The sequence below is a fragment of the Dromiciops gliroides genome, chromosome 4 (genome assembly GCF_019393635.1).
Source record: "Dromiciops gliroides isolate mDroGli1 chromosome 4, mDroGli1.pri, whole genome shotgun sequence".
Classification (NCBI taxonomy): domain Eukaryota; kingdom Metazoa; phylum Chordata; class Mammalia; order Microbiotheria; family Microbiotheriidae; genus Dromiciops; species Dromiciops gliroides.
The window spans coordinates 399,735,505-399,761,371 of record NC_057864.1 but is presented as its reverse complement, the minus strand read 5'-3'; the positions used below and the strand labels follow the sequence as shown (position 1 = coordinate 399,761,371).

At 41.1% G+C, this 25,867-nt stretch overlaps 1 protein-coding gene and 1 pseudogene across 4 annotated transcripts in view; one reads left to right on the top strand and one right to left on the bottom strand.

Annotated features, from left to right (window-relative positions):
- Positions 1-25,098, bottom strand: part of SYNJ2 (synaptojanin 2) — a 150,781-nt gene extending 125,683 nt beyond the window's left edge. For all 4 annotated transcript variants that reach the window (XM_044000382.1, XM_044000383.1, XM_044000385.1 and 1 more), the window contains exon 1: positions 24,677-25,098. In XM_044000382.1, coding sequence (XP_043856317.1) covers positions 24,677-24,803 — 127 coding nt within the window. In that variant the 5' untranslated portion in view covers positions 24,804-25,098. The remainder of the gene's footprint in view (positions 1-24,676) is intronic.
- Positions 6,163-6,822, top strand: LOC122753506 (annotated as a pseudogene).
- Positions 25,099-25,867: the final 769 nt, after the last annotated feature.

Here is a 25,867-nt window from a genome sequence, read left to right as displayed (position 1 = left end):
CTGGATTCAGGAGGACCCGAGTTCAAATTTGACCTCAGACACTTGACACTTACTAGCTGTGTGACCCTGGGCAAGTCACTTAATCCTCATTCCCCCCCCCCCCCCCAAAGAACCCTACACCAGAAAAATCACACTGACTCAGGAGACTGAGGACCAGGCTTTACATCCATCCATCCATCCATCCAAAATGCCTTACAGATTTTAAAAGAAATCCTTTGGAACTGTTATTTTAAGATTATGCCAATATACCTTCTTTGGAAATAAACAGTCATTTGAATTATACCTCAAATGTTTTTTTAATTGCTAAATATTTTAATTTGTTTTAATAATGTGTTGAAAGAAAGCCAGTGTTGTGTTCCATCTTCAATTGTGGAACCAGAGAAGTAGAAAATGGGGGGAAACCCACTTATTCAATTAACTATTTATTCAATTCAAAGCACTAGATTATCTCATAACATTCCTAGGAAAGGAGAGGGAATAAACATTTATTTAGCATCTACTGTGTGCCAGGAACTGTTAAGCATTTTTTTGGGGGGGTGAGGCAATTGGGTTTAAGTGACTTGCCCAGAGTCACATAGCTAGTGTTAAATGTCTGAGGCTGGATTTGAAATCAGGTCCTTCTGAATCCAGGGCCAGTGCTCTATCCACTGCACCACCTAGCTGCCCCCAGCATTTTTAAACAAATATTATTATGCTCTTTTTACAGTAAAAAAACAAAAAACTGAGGCAGAGTGACTTGCCTGGGGTCACACAGCTAGTAAGTGTTAAATGTCTGAGGCTGAATTTGAACTCTGGTCTTCCTAACTATCCATAATACCTCTATCCATCTCATAGTTATAGAATGTCAGAATGTCAGAACTGAAGAGGATTTTGAACAACAATAAAGCATAACTTTATTTTACAGAGGAAGCAAGTGAGCCTCAGAACGGTCAAGTCTGTGACCAAGATCACCAAACCTGTAGAAGTCTGAACCCAGATTTGCTGAACCCCCAATTCAGGGCTTTCTCCATTATGCCACACTGCCCCTCAGATGCATCAATCACAAAACAGCTAAATGGTTTACTCCAAGCGAATGGAAATGAGATTTTAGGAGGCAACCTGCCAAAAACCTATTTATGCCCCACATTTCAACCAGGAAACAGGCTAAAGTGTATTTTTCCTGGCTCACCCCAGAGTAGGTTCCAGCTTCAGAAATCAAACATCTAATTGCTTCTGCAACTGTGTGAAGGGCCACACAGATAAAATTACATAAGATGGAGTCTGTACTAGGAGAGTTCAAAGAGCCACGGGATCCCTAATGGAATAAAAGAATTAAACAGTTCAGCCTACAGACTGCTGTCAAAGTCATTTTTCTTAAACTCTGATCTGACCATGTGATTTCCCTAAGTCAATCAATTCCAGTGGCTTCCTACTCACCTCTAGAATAAAATATAAACTCCTCCCTTTAGCTTTAAAATTTTTATATAACCTGATTCCAATGCATCCTTCCAGCCTCAGTGAACATTATTGCTCTTCCCGCCCTCTTTGATCCAGGCAAACTGGCCTTCCCTCTATTTCTCACACAAGAGACTCCATTTCCCATTTCTGTGCCTCTTCCTTAACCATCTCACCTGCCTGGAAAGCTTGCCCCCCCCCCTTACCTCTACCTCAGAGTCCCTACTTTCCTTTAAGATGCAGCTTCATTTGCCATTGCCCTTCCTCCCAAACTACCCTGTATTTTGTGTATAGTTTGTATATATTAGTATTTATTAACTTATATGTGTCATGTATGCATATAGTCGTGGTTTCCCCTATTTGAATGTAAACTCTTTGCAAGTAGGGATAGTTTCACTATTTGCACTAGGTGTACCTAGTATACTGCCCAGCAAATTGTTGTTGTCATGTCTGATGATTCTTCATGAGCCCACTTGAGCCTTTCTTGGCAAAGATACAGGAGTGGCTTACCATTTCCTTCTTCAGCTCATTTTATAGGTGAGGAATCGAGGCAAACAAGGTTGAGTGACTTGCTCAGGGTCACACAGTTAGTAAGTGTCAGAGGCCAGATTCAAACTCAGGAAGATAAGTCTTCCTGACTTCAGGCTGGGCACTCTATCCACTGTGCCACCTAGCTGCCCCTTGGCACACAATAGGTGCTAAATAAATACTTGTTGAAGAGATAAAAGAATAGTACTTGGTTGTATCTATTTGAGCATTTATATCTACATTTCGAAGCAAGTTAGTATAATTAGTGTTATGATCTATTTGTGGGAAGCTAACAGTGTTGTAAAGAATACTGGACACTTAGAAGATTGAGATTCAAGTCTCAGTTATACCAATATCTAAATAAAAACCCTTTACCTTCAATAAACCTCATTTTTATCATCTGTAAAATGGGAACAATAAATCTTAATATCTCACAGGGTTATTTATGTACAATGTCTTTTATAAACCAGTGTCATGTGTTCTATTGTCACTTGCTTGGTGCTGTCCAAAAATCAGGGGAAAACATATCCACATTTGGATCGCCTATCAGCAAATAGACAAAAGCAGCTTGTTCAAATGCAACATAATTCCCACTGTTTCTCTTTGTTGGTTTCTGAAACAGAGACACCCAGTCTCATCTCTTATACGCTCTCCCCTTTGAGCAACACGTTCCCTGGGACTAGGTTCTGCTCTAGCTGTGGGAGTCCTGTAGAGAAGCTTCTGGCTGAGCTCTGAGGTGTGCAGCAGTATCAGGTTCGATTCAGTACCACTGCTGGTGCCCTGGATTACTTTTTCATTCTGTCTGTCCTAGATTCCTGACCTGCTGCCTGTTCCAGCTTTTTTTTTTTTTTTGTGCTGCTTAAGCCCACATTGCCAGCCTTGACTCTCAGCAATTAAGTGCCTGCTGCAACCTCTGAGCACCGAACATGACCTTACTGTGGCCAAGTCCTCCTGGTCACACTACTTGGTGGTCCATGCTCACAAATTCCCTGATGGCCATTAGCAGTTTCACTGCCATCTATGTAAAATTGTCTTAAAAAGGAAAGGAGAGGGCAGCTAGGTGGCGCAGTGGATAGAGCACCGGCCCTGGAGTCAGGAGTACCCGAGTTCAAATCCAGTCTCAGACACTTAACACTTACTAGCTGTGTGACCCTGGGCAAGTCACTTAACCCCAATTGCCTCACTAAAAAAAAAAAATTAAAAAAAAAAAAGGAAAGGAGAGGGGCAGCTAGGTGGACCTGAGTTCAAATTCGACCTCAGACACTTGACACTTACTAGCTGTGTGACCCTGGGCAAGTCACTTAACCCTCATTGCCCCACCCCCAAAAAAAAAAAAAAAAGGAAAGGAGAAGGAGGCTCCTTTGTTAATTCATTCTTTATTAAGTACCTACTATGTACCAGGCACAGTGCTAGGCTCTTGAAATATAAAGATAATTTACAAGTCATTAACCTCAAGGATTTGACATTTTATTGGAGGGAAATGATACATAGCCAGAAAAGTAAATACAAAATGTATGCCAATTAAGTAACAAAGTAATTTCTGGGAGGGAGACATCTGTAACTGGAACATCAAGAAAAGACTAATGTAGAAGGTAGTGCTCTGGGGCCAGCCTTAAAGAAGCTAGGGATTCTGAGAGACAGAAGTGAGGAGGAGTGCATTCCAAGTCCAAGGAGCTGTCTGTGCGAAGATATGGACATGAGAAAAGAATATTGTAAATAGGGAATAGCAAATAGGCCAGGGTGGCTGGACTACACAGCTCACAAAGGGGAGTGATGTGGAATGAGTCTGGGGAAGAAAGCAGGCTAGAAATAGATTATTCAGGCTTTAAATATCAAACAACATTATTTGTACTGTTTCCTAGAGGCAATAGGAAAACATTGGAGCTTCCGGGAGCCTGATTGCCTGTGTGAAGGTGTTGGGCAGGTTATTTTTCAATAAAAGTTCAAAGATTGAAATTGGTTTTCAGTCTTCAAACTTTGATTGAAAAATTGGTTGTCATAGCTCCTCTTTATTGAGAGGTCAGGAGAAGAAAGAAGACGGGGATGGGAATGCTTACTCTGGTAAACTGGCTTCAAAAGCTTGGGTCCATTCCACCTGGCCACTTCCCTCCTCAAAGAGTGCCAAATTTCAGATGGGCCTTTGAAATAGACAATAGCTAGAAATTAGTAAGGGTTAAGTAGAATTTCAAGATAGGAAGGGTATGTGAAGTGGACAGAGCTTGCACATGCTTCCACTGGAGCATAGAAGGGTGTTTTTTTGTAGACCACATAGGTTTCCTGTGTAGGAAAAAATAAGATGTTTACCCCAACCAAAACCATCTGTCAGGCCAAAGAGTCTTGACTCATCAACCTTTAGCACAACAGATAATGACATTGCCATGCCTACTAACAGACACTCATGGAAACCAAGAGGGAAAAGAGCCCAAACTGAAATTCTCTTTTGATAGTTCAACTAAATGCCTGTATGACCAGAACTCAGTGGAAATTAAGACTGCCAAAAAGAAAATGTGAACATCAAGCCCAAGATCACCAAATAACGATGATTTTAAAGGCCATGTCCTGAGTTCACTCTTAGTTTTAACCAATAAGCATCAATTAAGCACCTATTAAGTGTGTGAGGAGCTGGTGATATAAAGAAAAGCAAAATAGTTTATTCTTACCACCATGGGAGAGAATATGTACCTATTTAAATGTGTAAAAAAATAAATAATAAACCTGGTATATGTGCAAAATATATAATATATAAAAATAAATAATAAAAGAAAACAATTACAGGAAAATACCCCCCCCCCCCGAAATTGAAATCACTGGCAGGAGGAGGAATGTATCAGAAAAGGCTGCTCATATAGGCTTTGAAGAAATCGAGGGATTTTAAGAAGTGGAGATGAAGAAGTTCATTCCAGACATGGGGAGATAGCCTGTGCTAAGGCAAAGAGATTGGAGATGGCATATCTTGTGTGAATAATGGCCAAGGCCAGTTTGACCTTGAATATATAGTCAACTTGGACATGCAGAATGAAGCTAGGTTGTGATAGGATTGAAATACCAAGCGGAAAAATTTGTATTTGATGTGATAAGTAATAGGGAACCACTGGACTCTGTTTGGCAGCTGTTTGGAGGATAGACTGAATAAGAGAGAATCTCAAGGAAGGGAGACCAGTTAGGAGGCTACTGCAATAGTTCAGAGGCAAGAAGTGATGACTAGACAGTGACCGTGTGAAGCAGAGAAGGGGACAAATGTGAGAGGTGTGGTGAAAATAGAATTCATTTGATATGTGGAGAGAGCAACTGAGGAATCGAAGATGACTCCAAGGTTGCAGATTTAGGTGACTGAAAAGATTAGTGGTACCCTCAACACATCTGTAAAAAAAGAGGTGAAGAAAGGGTGGTTATAGCTGATGTTTATATCGTCTCTTATACTTTACAAAGCACGTTAAAGACCTTATATCATCTCATTTGATCTCCACAATAACTGTTAGGTAGGTATGCCAGTAATCTATACCCATTTTACAAACAAACCAGAACTCACTGGGCCAAAGTCACAGGAGTTAATAACTGGCAGAGTTATTAAGTGGTTCTAATAATGCTCTATCCACTACTATAGAGCAGCCTCTTATTGTTTTCTTCTAATTTTGTCTCTTCAAACTAAGCCTTTTTATGGAAGTATTTTGTTTCTAAATAAAAATGAGAATTGGCTTCATTTCCTCTCCTAGTCGCTTTTAAGGCAAAAGATTTTGAAGATTGGGGAAAGACACAAAGATACATCAAGAAATCTCTGATTTGGAGCAGCTAGGTGGCACAGTGGATGGAGCACCGGCTCTAGAGTCAGGAGTACCTGAGTTCAAATCCGGCCTCAGACACTTAACACTTACTAGCTGTGTGACCCTAGGCAAGTCACTTAACCCTGATTGCCTCAATTAAAAAAAAAAAAGAAATTTCTGATTTTCTAAAGCGTACTTGTGATAATTAGAGAATGAAAACAAAAAGTTTTATGGCAATATGTCTTCCCTTCTCCAAGCCATTCTCCAATCACTTAATTCCTTGTATCCATGCCCTAACCTGTCTTATTTTTCTTCCCTCAGCACTTCAGAGAAGAAATGTCTGCCTCTCTATCCTTCATGCAAAAAGGACTGTTGAAGTGTTATGTGCCACCAAGTCCAAGGAGGCTTGAATTCCAAGTTCACAGATGGTGTCTAAGGAATGATTTTGAGCAATGGCTTTGTGGTAATGAGGGATCCAAATACCAAGCATTGCTCAGGGTTGGGTTTTGTTACCTGTGCCACATCAGAAGAAGCAGATGTACCCATGAATACAAGAACTCACAGAGTTGATGACAGGGTTGTTGAAATGGAGCTGATTCTGAAGAGGCTTCTCAGAGAACAAGTGTCCATTTAACTGAGAAAAAGATCTTTGTGGGTGGTATGAAGAAGACAGTGAGGAATATCACTTCAGAGACCACTTTGAACAGTGTGTAAAGGTTAAAGTGATTAAAATCATGGAGACAGGAGCAAGAAGAGCTCTGTATTTATGTCTTTTGATGACCATGACCCTGTAAGATTATCATTAAATACCACACTGTGAATGGTCACAACTGTGAAGTGAGGAAGGTCTTGCCTAAGCAAGAAATAGCCAGCGTTCATCTAATCGAAGAGACAAATGGTACTGGGAACTTGGCAGTGACCCTGGAGAAAGCTTTGGAAGAAATAACTTCTTAGGTCATGGTGTGATCACACTGGTTTTAACGGCAGGTGTGACGGTGGAGGATATGGAAGAAGTAGAGATGCCTACAGTGGATTGGGTAATGATGGAAGCACCCTGGAAAATGGTGAAAGCTACTATGCCCTTAGCAACTACAATTGATTTTCAAACTTCGGTCCCATGATCAGAGAGAACTTTAGAAGCAAGAGCTCTGGTCCTTATGGGGACCAAAATTTTGCCAAACCATGTAACTGAAGTGGCTATGGTGGTTCCAGTATTGGCAGTAGTTCTAGCAGTGGCAAAAGATTTTAATTACTGTTAGGAAAGAAAGCTTAGTAGAAAAGGAAGCTACAGGTTACAACAGATTTGTGAATTTAGCCAAATACAACGGCAGGAGAGCCTAGTTGCTACTATAACAACATGGTTTCAACAAGACGTTTTATATATGAGGGGGGAAATCATCAGAACTGTATTTGTGACTAATTGTATAACAGGTTATTTTAGTTTCTGTTCTGTGGAAAATGTAAAGCATTCCAACAGTTTTAATATAGATTTTTTTTGGTATCAATCTTTTTGATCATTAAATGCAATAATGCCATCATGATACTAAATACCTTTTGTTTCTTTGTAAAAATTAAAATGCTAGGGGGCAGCTAGGTAGTGCAGTGGATAAAGCACTGGCCCTGGATTCAGGAGGACCTGAGTTCAATCAGACACTTGACAGTTACTAGCTGTGTGACCCTGGGTTAAGTCACTTGACCCTCACTGCCCCGCAAAAAAACCCCAAATAAATAAATTAAAGTGCTATATGCACTTTATTTATTTAATTAACATTTTTATTTAAAGTACCAAGTTTCAAATTCTATCCCTCCCTTTTTCCTCCCCTCCCCTCCCTGAAGGGGTGAACAATCAGACATATAGGTTATACGTGTATAATTATGTAAAACATTTCCATACTTGTCATTTTGTATAAGAAGACTCAAATAGAAGAAAAATGAAAGAAAAAGTGAAAAACAACATGCTTCAGTCTGTATTCAATCAGTATCAGTTTTCTTTGGAGGCAGATAGTATACTTCATCATTAGTCTTCTGAGATTGTCTTGGATCATTGCATTGCTGAAAATAGCTAAATCATTCACACTTCTTCATTGAACAATATTGCTGTTACTGTGTACAGTATTCTCCTGGTTCTGTTCACTTCACTATACATCTATTCATGGAAGTCTTTCCAGGTTTTTCTGAAATCATCCTGCTTGTAATTTCTTTCTTTCTTTTAAAGTGAGGCAATTGGGGTTAAGTGACTTGCCCAGGGTCACACAGCTAGTAAGTGTTAAGTGTCTGAGGTCAAATTTGAACTCAGGTCCTCCTGACTCCAGGGCTGGTACTCTATCCACTGCACCACCTAGCTGCCCCTTGTCATTTCTTATAGCACAATAATATTCCATTACCATCACAGTTTGTTTAGCAATTCCCCAATTGATGGGCATTCCTTTGATTTCTAATTCTTGGCCACCCCAAAAAGAACTGCTATAAATATTTTTGTACAAATAGGACTTTTTCTCCTTTTTGGGATGTCTTTGGGATATGAACCTAACAGTGATATTGCAGGGTCAAAGGAAATGCAGTTTTATAGTCCTTTCGGCATAGTTCCAAATTGCTCTCCAGAATGGTTGGATCAGTTCACATCTCCACCAACAGCAGACTAGTGTCTCAGTTTTCCCACATTTCCTCTAACATCCAACATTTTCCTTTTTTATCATATTAGCCCCTTTGATAGGTGTGAGGTGATATCTCAGAGTTGTTTTAATTTGCATTTCTCTGACCTATAGTGATTTACAGCATTTTTTCATATGACTATAGATAACTTTGATTTCTTTGTCTGAAAACTATCTGTTCATATCCTTTAACCATTTCTCAATTGAGGAATGAGTTGTATTCCTTTTGGGGTTTCCTTTTTTACTTGTATTCTTATAAATTTGACTTTGTTCTCTATATTTTTCAGAAATGAGGCCTTTAGCAAAGATACCTGTTACAAAAATTCTTTCCAAGTTTTCTGCTTCCTTATAATCCTGTTTGCATTGGCTTTGTGCAAAAGCTTTTTAATTTTATATTTTGTAATGCTATCTATATCTTCTTTGGTTCTAAATTCTTCCCGTCTATAAATCTGACAGATAAACTATTCCATGCTCCTAAATATCTTTTTTTAAAAAAGAGAAAATGTCTGTTGAATTGAATTGACCCACTGAAACTAAGCAAACCCCTTTTCTCTATAGAAAATCATGAATCTTGCCAAAGAGATCTAATCATTGCTGTGTGGGATAAGGATCGATCGATTGATCGAGCTCTCTTTCTTTCTCTCTCTCTCTCTCTCTGTATATATATCTATATATATCTATATCTGTCTCTATCTATATGTGTGTGTGTGCTTCCAATAAATCTCAAGGATAAGCCACATATACATTTCACCCTGCATTAGATTAAAACAAGTTACCAGCTCACAAAACTTTTGGTCAGGTATTCTCTATATAAACTATAAAAGTAGCACACCACAGGGAAATAAACATTCTTCAATCATAATAAATAGTCGCTCTGAACAAATAGGAGGACAAGTAGGTGTCACTTTGAAACAGGAGACTCCAGGTTGTTTGCATATTTGCCTATTTTGGAGGCACACAACAGTTACCCTCCACAGAGCTCTGCTGAAAATGTTCCCGTGTTACTGAGGCAAATGCTATCAAACAGGTGCAACTGACCTTTTGGATACTCTCTCTCCTCTAGCTGAAAGAAACCCCCGAGTCACTACAGGTACACCAGTGTAGGGCTGGATGCCACAGGCAGGCACGCCAGGGGAGGAGGCAGTCACTTTCAATCTGTACTTTTCAGGAGTCCTTAACTTTATTTACCCTTTAAACAAAAAGGTTTAAGATAATTCTTATTGCTTCAATAGATCCCAATCCAGTAAATGGGACTGAAAGCCGAGCTGGCTCATATAAAATCCTCTGCCCAGACCCAGGAGCACTGACTGGTGCTTATCTGATATGATTCTGATCTTTTGTCCCATAGAAGGGAGCCTAGCTGTTCCACTTGACGTAAATTTCCCCCTCAATAGAGATATTGTAGAAGATACTGAGAGGTGTCTCTTCTCTTTAAGGAAATACACATTTTTCCAGTATTAAATATTTAATTGACCTTGTTAGGAATTATATATTATGGCAGCCTTCCCAGTCTAACCCCAGCTAAACCACAGGAAAGGGAAGCAACTAGACCACATGAATAGCAACTGAACCAGTGGCAACCCAAATGAATTTTTTTTTAAAGTTGAGGGGGAGGAAACCCCAGTGCAATGAAAGGAAATTTGAGTCCAAGAACTTAAAAGGGTATTAACAGGTACTTGGAGCAGCTTTAAAAGATGCTAAGGCATCTCTTGAATTGGCATGGCTCAAGACATTTTAATAAATACCTTCTTCCCTGTTTCTAATTTTTGGCTTAAACTGCTATTGCATTTACTAAGCAATTAGTATTAAAGTGGTGAAATGAGGAAAAGACCTCTCTCTCTCTCTCTCTCTGTATTTTTATAAATTTATAAAACTGATCACACACACATATATGCTTCCAACAAATCTCACGGATATGCTAATTATACATTCAATCCTGCATGATATTAAAATAAGTTTTTAAAAGTTAAAAAAAATTAAAATTAAAAAAAAAATAAGTTACAGGGGCAGCTAGGTGGCACAGTGGATACAGCACTGGCCCTGGAGTCAGGAGGACCTCAGTTCAAATCCAGCCTCAGACACTTAACACTTGCTAGCTGTGTGACCCTGGGCAAGTCACTTAACCCCAATTGCTTCACCAAAAACAAAAACAAAAAAGTTACCAGCTCACAAAACTTTTAGTCAGTTATTCTCTATATAAATTAAGCACATCACAGGGAAAGGGCAGGGAGATGGTCTAGTTTCTGGACCAATGGTAGCAGTCAGCTCCTACTGCATCCCATTCTTAACAAAGCTCTGCACTAATAGTATCTGGCAAGAGAAAGGCAATCTCAGGACCTGAAAAGCAGCTTCCACAACCTACTGTTAGAATATTTTTGAATGACTAACTTAATTTGGGGGGCTAATCTGACTGGAGGACTAATCTGGGGACTTTTGACTATTTGGCTATCTGACTTCATTAATTTAATATGGGCCGTTTATAAAATTCCACCACACTGCTCCCAAACTGATAGACTAAAGGCTCTTAACTAAATAATCCAAGCAGAGTTTATTTATGAGATACTATTTCAAATTAGGAATACAGGGAAATAAAGTGTACAACCTGACTGCTTTCCTGCGGTCTCTTCCGCACCTGCTGCGCTTCGAACTTCTTGAATACAATAAGGGCCTTAGCCGCCTCCGGCCTCAGGGCACGTTACACTTTCCCTGGTTTGTATTAAGGCCTGTAACCTTGTCAGACCCGTCCTTGTCCAGGCTCCCCTCTAGTCAGCCTCTCTCCTAGTCTGTCCTCGAGTCTCCTCTAGTCTGTCCTCTTCTAGTCAGCCCCCTTTCTTTCTAGTCCGTCCTTGCTCCTTTTCTATCTAGTCCGTCTCCCACCCCCTCCTGTCTCACTCCCAGGTCTATATATACCTTTTCTTCTCTCCACTCAAATCTCGGGGCTTCCTTCGCCCCCACAGACCAAGCTAATCCGCCAGCCAGAGCTGGGGGGGGGGGGGGCCGGTGTGCTCTCGAGCCTCATGCCTCAGCACAGGCTATCTTTCAGATAGCTCTGCTCAGGTCCGAGGGAGCTGGGGGCTTTTTTTCCCCCCAGCTGTCTGACCTGGGGTCTTGTATAGCCCACGGGCTTTTTCACTCAGCTGAAGCTGAGGAGGAGGGGGAGAGAGACCCTGAGGGCCTAAGGCTTTCTAATCTCAGCCTAAAGGTAGGGTCCCCAAATCAAAATAAATTTCCACACTACCCTCAACTTTTTGCTGCTTCCAAAGTCCAGGCCACAAGTGATCAGGGGAAGGAAAAATGTCAATGTCAGGAGGGTATGGTATCATCAGGCCTCTAGTGAAAAGGGAAAGAAATCCAGGGATGGACAACTGGATTATAGAGGTGGCACCAAGAATCAAGCAATTTCAAACCCTCAAATCAAGCAGTCCTAGTCTCTGGCTAAATAGACATTCAAAACAGATAAAAGGAAAAAGGAAGTTAGGAAAAGGCAGAATGCACAATATTCATTTCTAATAATATGTTATGGAAGGATTATCATTAATATATTGATCTTTTATTATTTATTGAGTAAACACCCAGCATTGCTCTAGGCTTGGGTATTCTTCAGTTGTGGGGAAAAAAAACCCTTAAGAGAACCCAATTCACTAAAAATCAAATCCTTTATATGAAAAGTAAATGAAATGAAATCAGCTGGTGGAGCTCCTTCCTACTCTGAATGTCCTCAGAGAGTTCTTGCACTAATCTCAAGGGTGATTCAAAAGCATCTGGGGAGAGGGAGAGGGAGAGAGAGGGGTAGGTGGGGGGGGGCAGACAATTTGGAACTCAAAATGTTGTCAAAAATGAATGCTAAAAATTGTCTTTACATACAGTTGGAAAAAGAGAAAACACTATTTAAAAAATGAAACAAAGAGCTCAGTGATCTTTTTTGTTTGTTTGTTTGCTGCCCCCCCAAGCTCAGTGATCTTAGAAAAACATGGATATGAAATAATGAAGAGTGAAATGAGCAGAACCTAGAGAACATTGTAACAGTAACAGCAATATTGTTTTAAGAACAACTTTGAGCAATGAAGTCATTTTGACTATTATAAATACCTAGATTAACTACAAAGGACCTATGAAGGAAGATGCTATCTGCATCCAGAGAAAGAACTGATAAATAGAAGTATGTACAGAATGATTTTACATACATATACATATTTGTGTCTAATTGCAGCCATGGTGGGGGAGAGTTAAAAAAAGGGGAAAATCTACATGATAATTTTATTATATAGTTAAAAAGGACTGGCAAGTTGTATGTAATAGATTTGCAGTTTCATGTGCAATCATCTTTTTTTTAAAATTGTACTATCTGATGAAAATTGTATTCCATAAATTAAAAATAAAATAAATAAAACATTTTAAAAGCATTTTTGGAACATCTACTATGCACCTAACACTGTGCCTGGTACTTCAGATGGATAGGAAAAAAATAACCTAAACTCTTTCAGGGGCCTTACAATTCCTCCACTACTCAATTAGTAACCATTTTTTAAGTGCCTACAGTGTGAAGAACATTATATATCAGTGCTAGTTGAGGAAAGAAGACTGATGCACCTGAAGCATTGGCTGAAATAGCGTATAATTAACTAGTAATTGTGTGCTACTACAGTTCAGTTGTTATAGGAGTTCAGAGGAAAGGGTGATCAAGTGTTTATTAAGTGCCTACTGTATGCCAAACAGTGTGCTAAATCCTGGAAATATAAATGAAGCCCCTCCCCTGAGGGAGCTAACAGTCTAATGGAGGAGACAACATATAGACAACTATGTACAAATGAGAAATATGCAGGATAAATTGCACACAATTCTGAGAGAAGGCAGTAATATTAAGGAGGATGGGGAAATGTTTCATGCAAAAGATGGGATTGTAATAGATCAAAAAGGGTGAGCATACTATCCCACACACTCTAAGAGCCTGGGATGTGCAGCAACAGAATGCAAAGCTATATAAAATGATCCAAGGCAATTCCAAAAGACTCATGATGGAAGATGCTCTCCACACGCAGATAAAGAACTGATGGAGTCTGAATGCAGAGCAAGGAATACTTTTTTCACTTTTTTTTGCTGTTGTTTTTTCATATCTTTTTCCTTTTGTTCTGTTTCTTATTTCACAAGACTAATGTAGAAATATTTTTACATGATTGTACATATATAACCTATATCAGATTACTTACCATCTTGAGCACAGAGGAGAGGGGAGGGAGGAAGGGAGAAAATTTTGGAACTAAAAATCTTTTTTAAAATGAATGTTGGGGGTAGCTCGGTGGCACAGTGAATAAAACACCAGCCCTGGATTCAGGAGGACCTGAGTTCAAATCCGACCTCAGACACTTGGCATTTACTAGTTGTGTAACCCTGGGCAAGTCACTTAACCCTCATTGCCCTGCAAAAAATTAAAATAAAAGTTGAAAATTGCCTTTACATGTAATTGGAAAAAATAAAATACTGTTAAATATTTTAAAAATTTAAAAATTAAAAGGAAAGCACTCTCTTTGAGCCAACCACCATAAGGATAGAGCCTCTCCTAGATCTCCTTCCTATCTTATCCCCCCCAGAGCAGCAATAAAGGCTGCAGATCCCCCAGCAGCTGAGGTCAGTTAGCCACAGGACAGCTCTAAAACCTACATAGCTACTGCAGGAACAAAGGACCAAAAGTATCTTTTAACCAGAATGAGACACCTAGAGGAGATGTACCTATCTGCTGTAAATTACCCCGCAGAGAGATTCTGACAGCCAACATTTCCCTTTGTAATTGTCATCACTTAGCAAGACACCAAATCAGAACTCTATTGGTAAGAAGCAAAGCCTAGTTTTTTCTCTTCCATATAGGGGGACAATTACCCATGCCATATCAAAAAACATTAATACAAGTTAAACTTAATTTAGTTCATCCAGGTCTTCCTTCTGTTAAATCACAATAAGGTCTTTTTTAGACCAACCCCAAAGGTATACACATTCTATCTTCTCCTTATATCATCATCAATAGGGGTCTATGCATCCACTACTAGCACAGAGTATGGCATCAGACATTGCACTCAGCAGAAAGATTACTGGGGAGCCTATCCAGAGAAGAGTGGGCAGACTTCAGAAAACTTTGATCTGGTAGATATTCATGTCTGCTTCTTCTCACAACTAAACAAGAAAAAAGGCATTCTGTCTGTTCATATATGTTACCTTTATCCTGGCTCTGACACTTTCTATCTTTGGCCACGAGCAAATCAATTTCTTTGCTGGGCCTCAGTTTACTCACTTAACAGATTTTTTTTTCCCTTTCCATCTGGACCTAGCATTTCAATGGCCTAGAGAACTCCTGGGGAGAGGAATCTTTCACCAATGAAGATTCTACACAATTCTGCAACTTATAGTCTTGTGCCTAGGGACATTGAGAATTTGAATGACTTGCATGGGTTCACATGGATAGTAAAAGAGGGTTTGAACCCGATTTTGAAGTTGGCTCTCTAACCACTATACACATTGCCTTTTTTCCATTTTAAAGATGAGAAGCATCTGTAAAATAATAACAACACCTGAACTACCTAGCCCCACAAAATTGTTAAAGAAGCATTGTGAAATCCTTAAAACACTAGATAAATGAAAGGTAATCCAGGAAATTTTCAAAAGGAGAATAATTGGGGGGGGGTGGGGATGGCCACCAGTGGCTCATAAATTCAAAATCAATTCTTTGGACAACCTGATATCAGATTTTCTCCAGGTTAAGTATCTTGAAAGGTTGATGCATTTCCATCGTTAGTGGAAAAACAAAGCTGCTTGTGCTATCAAATGGAATATTTCCACAGAGCACTTATTAAGTGTTTACTGTTAGCAAAATTATACCTTTTGAAAAGATATCAGACTAATTCATATACACTTGAATTATTTTTATTAATATTCTTTCCATTGATCTGGATATTCTGTACAATGATATAGATTTCAAACCACTCATGCCTGCCCATATCATCTGTGACTTTTGTTCATGTCTTAGCATAAGTTTATCACAGAGATCCAACCCAATGTTCCAGAAACCACCCTTGGTTTCTCCCAACATCAAGAGTATTCACCAGTCATCCCTCATCCTTGTTACCTGCCTACCCTTTTCTTCCTATCCCAGATGACATCTTTTATTTCTATTCTCTGAAATTCCTTATTTGGCTATAAATTAGAGCTTGTTCTCACCCATCATAGGTGAGCTTTTATTAATACTACTTATGAATAACCTCCTAGCAAAAACAAATAACTTGTCTTCAGTAAACATACATGATGCAATAAATATTAGGTGTGGTTCAAAGTTCCAGTTCTGCCATTTACTAGCAAGGGAATTAACCCCACTGAGCCTCAGTTTCCTCATCTGTAAAATGAAATTTGTTATACTCATGGAGTTGTTGTATAGAAACTACTTTGCAAATAATAAAACACATATATAAATAAGCTAGCTTAAAAAATAAAATGAGCATAGAGGCAAGGAGAGAGATAAAAAATTATGAAATCAAATGGGCATAGTGGTTTTGTTTATTTTGTTTATTTTTTTGAGCAAACAGGTATGTCTCCCTTTAAACAGAAAAGCCAGTTCTGAAAAATTGCATCTAAAACCAACCATATGTTAAGTTCTTTACATTATTTAAAGGAATCCTTCAGTGACTGACTGCAGGCCCCACCTCAGAGGGGCTGCTGAGAAGAGAGGACTTTGTACAGTAACTTGTCAAGGACTATGCAACTATGAGTTGTTATTGCTGTGCCTTTTAAAACATCAAAATGAATCCTGGTGCCTCTCTGTTCTAAAGCTACAAAGAGCAGGTCTGATCAAAGTTAGGCAGCTATACACGCAGATGGAGAGTGGGCTGCTCTCTCCTCAGCTCTTGTTTCTCTACACTTGTCCATCAAGCTTATGAAGGAGAGATGGTAAGCACTGGTTTGCACGCCTCCACTCTCACCCTTCTTTGCTCCGATCTTTTTCCTTAGTTCACCTGCAGCCAAACAAGGAGAATCATGGATGCCTCTTTGGAGGTTTGTTTTTCTTGCTCATCTTCATGAGCTGCAGATGCCATCATCAGCACAGACTTATCATGTCTTGGCCCAATGGAGATTGAGAAAACAAGGCTAATTCCTCTCTTGTTTAGTGGCCACACTCCTAAGGACCCTGCCAAGGAACCCTTAGAGACACCATGCTAAAGGCCTGGAGCTCATGGTTTCCAGGTCCAGGACTCAGAGGAATTAACAACGTATTGAGGAGTACAGTAACAGTAACTTATTCCTCTTCCTGCACTATCCCAAGTAGGAAGGATACAATTACTCCAGCAGCAGCAGCCCTCCTCAGGGGGAAATCAAGACAGTCAAAAGTCACAGCTAAAACCTCAGGACCTTGGGGAGTTATTTTGGAGGTGGAGCACAAACTCAGAGAAAACCTGGGACAACTTATCTCCACCCTGAGAACCTCAGGCCTTGTCTTGAACCCCTAAGAAATGTTCTCCGGAAGGCTATGGGAAGACTCTATAAAGCAGGAGATGCTCCGTCTACCCCGCTGTGATTATGTCCTTCTATAGTATTTTCTTAGTTTTGAAAAGGCTGGGAAAAGTTCCTTGGGCTCATGGAAATAGTGAAATGGTTCAAACCAAATTCAGACGCAACCTCCCGTCAAAGCCATTGGACCAAAAGATCCGAGTGATGCTCTATGCCTCGAGGATCTAGAATATAAAAACTAACTAAAATTACACATTTTTTCCAAATGTTTAAAAAAAAAGGATAACATGTCTAGATGCTTAGCACAAATTTACGCCACTCTTTCTGCTTTGGGCCACACTTCAATTTGTTGAGCAAACTTCGGACTCACACATATGAACAATGTAGACCAAATCTTACTTAGTGCCAAACAAACTGATTTTAAAAGGAGTTAATCCAAAGAAATTATTTTTGAACAACCCTGAGCCAAAATTGAGGGCCTACTGAGGCTTGCAGCATTCTCTAACAGGTGAGTTTCATACAAAAGAGACCTGGAAAAACTAACCCAGTTTGGGTATATAACTCAACAAGCATTTATCAAGTGTCTTCTATGTGCCGGGCACTGTGCTAAGGGTTTAGGGATACAAAGAAAAGCAGAAAAACAGTCTCTGCTCTGAAGTAATTCACAGTGTAATTGGAAAGACAAGAGGCAAACAACCGTGTGTGTGTGTGTGTGTGTGTGTGTGTGTGTGTGTGTGTGTGTGACTTCTGACTCTTCATGATCCTATTTGGGGTTTACTTTGCAAAGATACTGGAGTGGTTTGCATTTCCTTCTCCAGCTCATTTTGCAAATGAGGAAACTGAGACAGAGTTAAGTGACTTGCCTGGGGTCACACAGCTAATAAGTGTCTGAGGCCAGATTTGAACCCAGGAAGATGGGTATTCCTGACTCCAGGCCTGGCACTCTATCCAACTGCATCATCTAGCTGCCAGATAATCTCAGAGGGGAACACTAATATTAAGGAGGACTAGGAAAGACTTCTTGTAGAAAGTGGCACTTTAACTGAGATGGAATGAAGCCTGGGAATCCAGGAGCTGGAAATGGGGAAGGAAAGATTTAGAGGCATCAGGAAAAGCCAGTGAGAATGTACAGAATTGGGAGATGGAGCAGATTACAAATAACTAAGCTAACCATTCTGGAGAGCAATTTGGAACCCTGCCCAAAAGGCTATAAAACTGTGTACAACCCTTTGACCCAGCAACACCACTACTAGGTCTATATCCCAAAGAGATCATAAAAAAGGGAAAAGGACCCACATGTACAAAAATATTTATAGCTACTTTTCTGTGTTGGCAAAGAATTGGAAATTGAGGGGATGCCCATCAGTTGGGGAATGGCTGAACAAGTTGTGGTATATGAATGTAATGGAATACTGTAAGAAACAATGAGCAAGATGACTTCAGAGAAACATGAAAAGACTTACATGAACAAAGTGAAGTGAACAGAACCAGGAGAACATTCATTGTACACAGTATCAACAACATTGCATGATGATCAACTGTGACAGACTTTGTTCTTCTCAGCAATACAATGATCCAATACAATGCCAAAAGACTCATTGTAGAAAATGCTCTCCACATTCAGAAAAAGAACTATGGAGTCTGAATGCATATTGAAGCATATTATTTTCACTTTTGTTGTTTCTTTTTTGTTGCTATTGCTTATTCTTTCTTGTGTTTTCCCCCCTTTTGTTCCGATTTCCCTCTTACAACATGACTAATATGGAAATACATTTAACATGACTGTAATGTATAACCTATATCAGATTGTTTGCTGGCTTTGGGAGGGGGGAGGAAAAGAGAGAGTGGGACAAAAAGTTTGGAACTCAAACAAATATCTTTACATATAATTGTTAAAACAATTTTTTGAAAATTTAAAAATTTGGGGGCAGCTAGGTGGTGCAGTGGATAAAGCACCAGCCCTGGCTTCAAGAGGACCTGAGTTCAAATCCAACCTCAGACACTTGACACTTACTAGCTGTGTGACCCTAGGCAAGTCACTTAACCCTCATTGCCCCACCAAAAAAAAAAAATTACATGCAAGGAGGCCAGTGTCACTGGAGAGGGGAGGGAGGGGATTTAGGTGTAAGAAGACTGGAAAGGTAGGAAGGGAATCAAAGTATAAAGGGTTTTAACCATTATGGGATTTTATATTTCAATCTGGGGAAATAGGGAGCCACAGGAGTTGATTGCCTTAACCAGGGCTCAGGGCCAGGGGAGTGGGGGTGGGGGTGGAGAGACACTCATATTGAGATAAGGGTAAGCCACACAGAGATTGTAAAGTGAATGGTTAAAGAAGAGAGGCAGGGGGCAGCAAGGTGGCGCAGTGGATAGAGCAATGGCCCTGGATTCAGGAGGACCTGAGTTCAAATCCGGCCTCAGACACTTGACACTTACTAGCTGGGTGACCCTGGGCAAGTCACTTAACCCTCATTGCTCTGAATGAATGAATGAATGAATAAACAAACAAAGAAAAGAAAAGAAAAGAAAAGAAAAGAAAAGAAAAGAAAAGAAAAGAAAAGAAAAGAAAAGAAAAGAAAAGAAAAGAAAAGAAAAGAAAAGAAAAGAAAAGAAAAGAAAAGAAAAGAAAAGACACAGTTCTCTCTGTGGCTACAATTCAGTTTCTCCTGGGAACTGAAATAGATCTATTCCACCCTGTTCACCTTATTTTCCAATCTTTACAACAGGAATGATACACTGGGAACTCCAGGAAACTCTAAGCTGGTCAAACTTCAAGGCATTGACCTGCTGAACACTTGGTCATAAACTCCAGGAAGATGGCAAAAGCCATCTAGACAAAGCCTTTTCCCTTCCAACTTTATAACCATTTTGTTCATTCAAACGAAGTCTGACTTGGTAGCCTTAGTCCAAACAGAGCAGTAGGATTTTTTTTTAAAAGCACCCTGCATGTTTACACAGAACCTTTCTTCCCAGAAGCTCAAAAGTAATTTGGGGACATTCTCTCATTAACCTAACTGAACAGCCCAAGGCCCCTCCCTCTGTGGACAGATTTAATACCAAATCTGGGAGGCACAAACACTCCCACACAGACAGAGTTGGAGAACTCCTGGGGGGAAAAGGGCGGGGGGGGGGAGGGGGAAATGAGTTTCAGGGAGAAAGTTGCTCGGTCACTGATAAAATCCGAAAAGGTGACAGTCCTAAACAAATCAGTCCCACAGTCAGTCTCCCTGGGGCAGTTGGGTTTTGCTGCCCAAGGCCAGAAATGCACATTATCCTAACCTAACAAATTCAAATGGACTGCAGAGAAAGAGATTAACCCTAAATAGCTTTTTCCTTCCAGTTCACGCAGAGATAAAAAAAACTGTGTGGGTATTCCCTGCCCCAAACTCTACCATGTACAAATAAGAGAATCTACATGTTATTCACAGATTTAGGGGAAAGTGAGTCACCAGATGTGGTTTTTCACTCACCTACATTGCCCAATACACTAAGAAAAAAATTTTCTTAAAGAGTTACTGAATTCAACACCTGATGTTTATGTAACCTAGCGTTTACAAAGCGTCTTTAATATTTATGTGTGTGTGTATGTGTGTGTGTCCGCCCGCGCACACAGCCAAAAGTCAGTGTCATTTTAATGAAATGGCACTAAGACTTTTGTCTACCCCTCAGAGGTGGATCCTACTATTATGAATCTCAGTTGTACAGTTGAGAAACTGGATGCTTACAGATGTTAAATGATTGTCCGTGATCATGCAGGTAATAATTATCACAGTCAGGATTTGAAACCACATTTTTGAGTTCAACATAGGATCCCAGAATTAGAGGTGGAATGTATCTAGTCCAGTCCCTTCATTTATAGATGAAGAAACTGAGGCCCAGAGAAGCTGTGACTTACCTAAGTGGAGACAGGTAACATGTGATAGAGCTGAGCCTCGAACCCAGGTCCTTTGATTTTAAATGCAGTGCTGCCTTTCTCCATATTCTATTTGCTACTTCTGTATTTGGAGTTTCCACTATTTCTTTCTACATAAAAGGCTTTATTTTTGGCCCCAATCTTTAGATGAAGGAATTTGGAAACTACCCTCTAACAATCATGCTCTGCTAGTTGGCTTAGTCAGGGCTTCTTAAAAATTTGTCCGGCGAAAAGGAATCTCCAGTGGGAAAAGTTTATGTGGCTTCCAGGCATGTAGGTAAATAAATAGGTAAAGTTGCCAAATTTTTTGTGACACCCCCGCCCCATGCAGTTACATGGCCCTATATGGAGTCCAGACCCACAGTTAGGTGATCCATGGCAAATGTCTTTACAGATTTCTCAAGTCGTAATAGGAGAGACTGACCATCTTATTAGAACATCTTCTTAAAACCACAAGTCAATTCAAAGTCCCTAATCATGGCTGAGCCCTGGCTGAAAATCCTTTGGAAAATGCCCTGGAGGTGATAGAATCGTATAATATTAAAGCAGGAAGAAAGATCATTCAGTCCAACTCCCCCCCATACTAACAGATAAGGAAACATACAAAAAAGTTCAATGAATTGGTCATCATCACATGGTAAGTGACAGAGCAAAGATTCACGCTCAAATCTTTTGATTCCAAGTCCACAGTTCTCTGCACTAAACAATATTGTCTTTTCTTTGTGCAGCCTGGCCCTCCATAAAGCCAAAGACGATGCTACTTACTAATTTGCTGTCTGGGAGGGCCTGTAATCGAAACCAGTCCTTCAGTGAGATTAGATGGATTTAAGATGATTCATTCAACTCACAGCTGGTCTCCATATAACCAACAGGTTGCATGTGCAAGATAGCTACTCAGGATTAGGCATCTACTCTGTGGTTATAGAAGAGAGAAATGAGCTCACAGGAGAATCTAATCAATGCCAGTGGTTTAATTAGTCCTGTACTAAAACTGAGCTAACCAGCTACAAACCACATGGGACAAAGAACACAGAAAAACAAAATGGAGATGCCCCAAAGCTTTGCCAGTTGAATCCGAAAAATACATTGCTCTGAAACTTGAAAGTACCCGAAGGCAGTGGGACAAAGCAGATTCTTCCAGCACAATCTTCTACCTCAACTTTCTTTTTAAAAATGGGAGCATTCTATGGGACTTTTCTTTTGCCCAAATATGCAGAAAGTTACAAGAGTTTTGTCCTTTATTCGCCCTTCCCCCTCCATGGGGATGTGAGAGAAAAAAAAGTTTTAGTCATTTAAGAAAATTAAATTAAATAATAAAAGTGGGACCATTCTAGCTTTGCTTGGAAAGGAGAAGTCAAAGAAAACTCTCAACCAATAAGCTGTATGGATGGATACTTTTAGTGGGAAGAAATCATTATTTGAAACATTCCTGTGTCTACTCAATCTGTACTTTAAAAAAAAAAAGATTAAAGAGTCAACTTCCCTAGGAAAAGAATGTTCCTATCCTTAGCAAGGAAGTATGAAGAAATGACTTTTTTGGAGCCAGTATTACCAATTAAATGCTATGGAGGCTTCTTAAAATAGCTTAACTCAATTTAGTTTAAGAAAAAAAGATAAAAATGTACCATAAGTACTTAGCCCAAGATTTCCAGGGAAAAACAAACAATGCTAGCTTAAGCGGCAAATGTGGAAGACGGAAAAAAAAACCCATGACTTGGTTAGATGGTTATGACAATTCCTTTATCATAAGAAATATTCTGGTATCCGATGTACCCATATGAAAGCACTTCAGAATGCATGATTCACATGCAATTAGTACAAAATTAATTTCCTAATGAAAAATATGCCTACTATTGCTTCAACACTGAGCTTTTCACGTTTGAGGTAATGAAATCTTAAGTGGTTGATGTTTCTCTCTGAATCTTTTAACTTTGTGGTAAAAGCAACTCCCCCCCCCCCATTATTCCAAAAGGATGTCAACATTTTAAATTTAAACACAATTTGTACATGTTTTCAGAAGTCACTTTATGTAATCCTTTAGGTAAATGCGCAAGAGAGAGAGAGAGAGAGAGAGAGATCATCTAAAATGTTCACAGGAGTCAAACTTGGAATGGAAATTTCTATTGTATCTCTTTTTAGATACTACCAAATAGCCAAATTTAGGCTTCCATAGAGGAACAAGGAGGTTTCAGAGCAGAACTGAGATATGGAGAACCTGACTTGAGATCTTTACAAGTATTTCTCAATTAAACAAATATTTACTAAGTACCTACCTAGTGAACCGCACAGTCCTAGGCAACAGGAAGATAAAAAACAAACAAACCAACCATTACCATCAACAGATTAACTCTCCCTGCCTTCAATGAGCTTGTATTCCATTGGGGGTAAAACCAATTGCATAGTTTACATTTAGAGAACAAAGGAAACAAAAACTTGTGCATACAAAAATCCTCAAAACAACAGCAACAACCAAGATTGCGCCTACACCTTGAATGATATTTTGGGGGAGGAAGAGAGTAACTAAAGAAATGGTTACCTTCACGCAGTTTATAGTTTAGTTGGATAATAGCTCAAACATGAAAGGGTTTATAAACTAATATTGTTTACATAACCATCTACAAAATGCATACTAGTCAAATGAGCATGCCAGATAAATTGCAAAAGAATATAGGAAAAACGTCAACCTCTCTCCATTCATCATATAGCAAGTTATATATGCACAAGTTGGGCAGACTTTTACAGTCTCTGACTTATCTACACTTGGGGAAAAAACAAGTTTTTAAAAATTTCCACAATTCCGACTGATTTAGCACACTTGGAAGTACTGCCTGAATCCTTCACACAGATGCTAGTGACAAATGCAACCTTGGTGGTGTTAGCTGAATGACACTTATCACAGTATTTAGAGATCAAGGTCAAGCTCACTGCCATCAAGAACCCAAGAAGTGCGTGCATCGAACTGCCCTGGTAAGGATCTAGCCCTTACAGCCCAGTTATGTACTTAAGTGTGTTGAGTTTTCTTCACCATCTATTTGTTGACTTGGAGCAACAGGGCTTCCCTAAGTTTCCATCACCTCTGTCCCAATGTACCTATTACCCAAGCGGCTCACAACATTTCCTACTGTAATCATTTGTTCCAAAAACAGGTGTAGCAAAGAAAGATCCACACACGCAGCTGGCATAGCTGCTCAGTCTCCATAGAAGCCAAATCCTTCACACCCATAGTTAATATTTCTTGGTTTCCGGCACCAAAGACACAAAGGGCTCACGTCCGGCTAAAAACTGCTTTCTGGGGCGCTCGCGGTGCCTCCCACCTCCTACTCCCGCCTTCCCGTCCCCGTAAACCACAGGGGCTACCTTTAATCCAGCGGGCAAACTCAAACCCAGGCTGGGCGGAGGTAGCACGGGGAGAAGTCACTTTAGGTGAGGGTCTGGCCCGGCGCTTGTCCCCATACTACCACCCCAAACGCCCTCCAACCCACACCTCCACAAGTCACTCGAAGAAGCCTCATCCATGCTTGGACTTTTCAAGAAGCTTACTTATTTCTAGTGTCAATCCCGCACTAGGCTGGGCTGCTCTTGGCACTGGGCGCAGTCACCTCGGAGAAAGCCGCGGGAGGGAAGAGGGGAGGAGGGCCACACTGCCCCGGACCCCAGACATGGGGTAACCAGCCTCAGGATGCAGCCCCGCAGCAGGCTGGGGAAGAGCTTTCGGGGCTCCGCTGCTGTGCCCCTCGCCCCCCACCCCCAGCTCCTGGCAGTGACCTCCCTCCCCCAGAGGCGGTGACCGCGCGCAACCCCGGGTCTCTCGGGACACGCGCCAGCCGGGACTGGGGAAGGTCCCATGCGCCGCCCTGCGCTCCGGCAGCCCGAGCGCCCCGGGAAGGAAGGAGGGCACTTACTGAGCGTGGCCACCGTGCCGGCCTCGAAGAGCAGACAGTCGTGGCGGCTGCGGGCCTCCAGCAGGATGCTGCTCTCCCCTGGGGGCTCCAGCCTCCGGAGCAGCCGCAGCCCTTTGCTCAGAGCCATGGGGAGCTCTGGTCATGGGCTAGGAGGGGGCCGCGAGGCACCGGCCGGGAGGCAGGAGAGGAGCGCCACAGCTCCCCGGGCTCCTCCAGCTTCCCCGGGTGCTGCCAGCCGGCCGGCCCGAGCGCCGGGATCGGAGCCCCCGAGCTGGCCAGTCTCGGGATCTGCCCCCGCTTGCTCCCCTAGGAGGAAGCCGCTGGCAGCAGCCCAGCTGGCCCGGCGCTCAGAAGGCAGGGAGCTGCAGAGGAAAACCGCCAAATTCTCCTCCCAGGGCCGGCCCTTCCACGCTTTGAGTAACTTTCGGGAGTTTCACTTTGTCTCCCTTCCCCCCAGCCCGGCCCACTGCTGGCTCCTCCTTCTCCTCCCTCTCTCTTCTTCCCTTCGCCGCCCTCTCGCCCCGGGGCAGGTGAGAGCTGTGGGCACCCTCCCTAGCGCACTCTCGGCTGTCTTCCTTTCCTCGGGTTCAAAAAGCTTAGTGCTCCCCCCAGAGGTCTAGGTAGCAGCGCTTTCCTCCTCAGTTAGCCTGGGGGTTAGCTAGCTGGCTGACTGTAGAAGGGCTGGGTACAAGAGTCAAACGAAGGTTTCTACGCGCTGCTCCCGAGAGTTCGCCTGCATCTGGGCCTCCCTCAGCAGGTCGTGGGACCTACTTTGGTCAAGGGTCCTCCGAAGCCCAGTCAGTGGGGAGAATTCTCAAACCCTCCTGTGGAAGTTCCAGGGTCTTCTCCAGGTTATGGTAGATAAGGAGGGACATTCCACACATTCCACACAGCTCTGAGGGGATGAAATCCAGCAGTTCTACAATTACCATTAAAAACAAAAAGCCAAAGCAAAGAGAGCCCGTATAAGGTAGAGGTCATAGGAATTACGACTCGAAGGAACTTGCTTTGCCTCACTCACCTCATTAAACTGTGATGAGCCTCAGTTTCCTTTTCTATAAATGGAGGTAATAATCTCTGCCTCCTCTATCTCACGGGATTGTTGACCCAAGCAAACAAAACCTCGGAAGCACGCTGAAAAACACTACGATTGTTTAAATTTACTCACATTTAGTAAATGTGCTCTGGGAG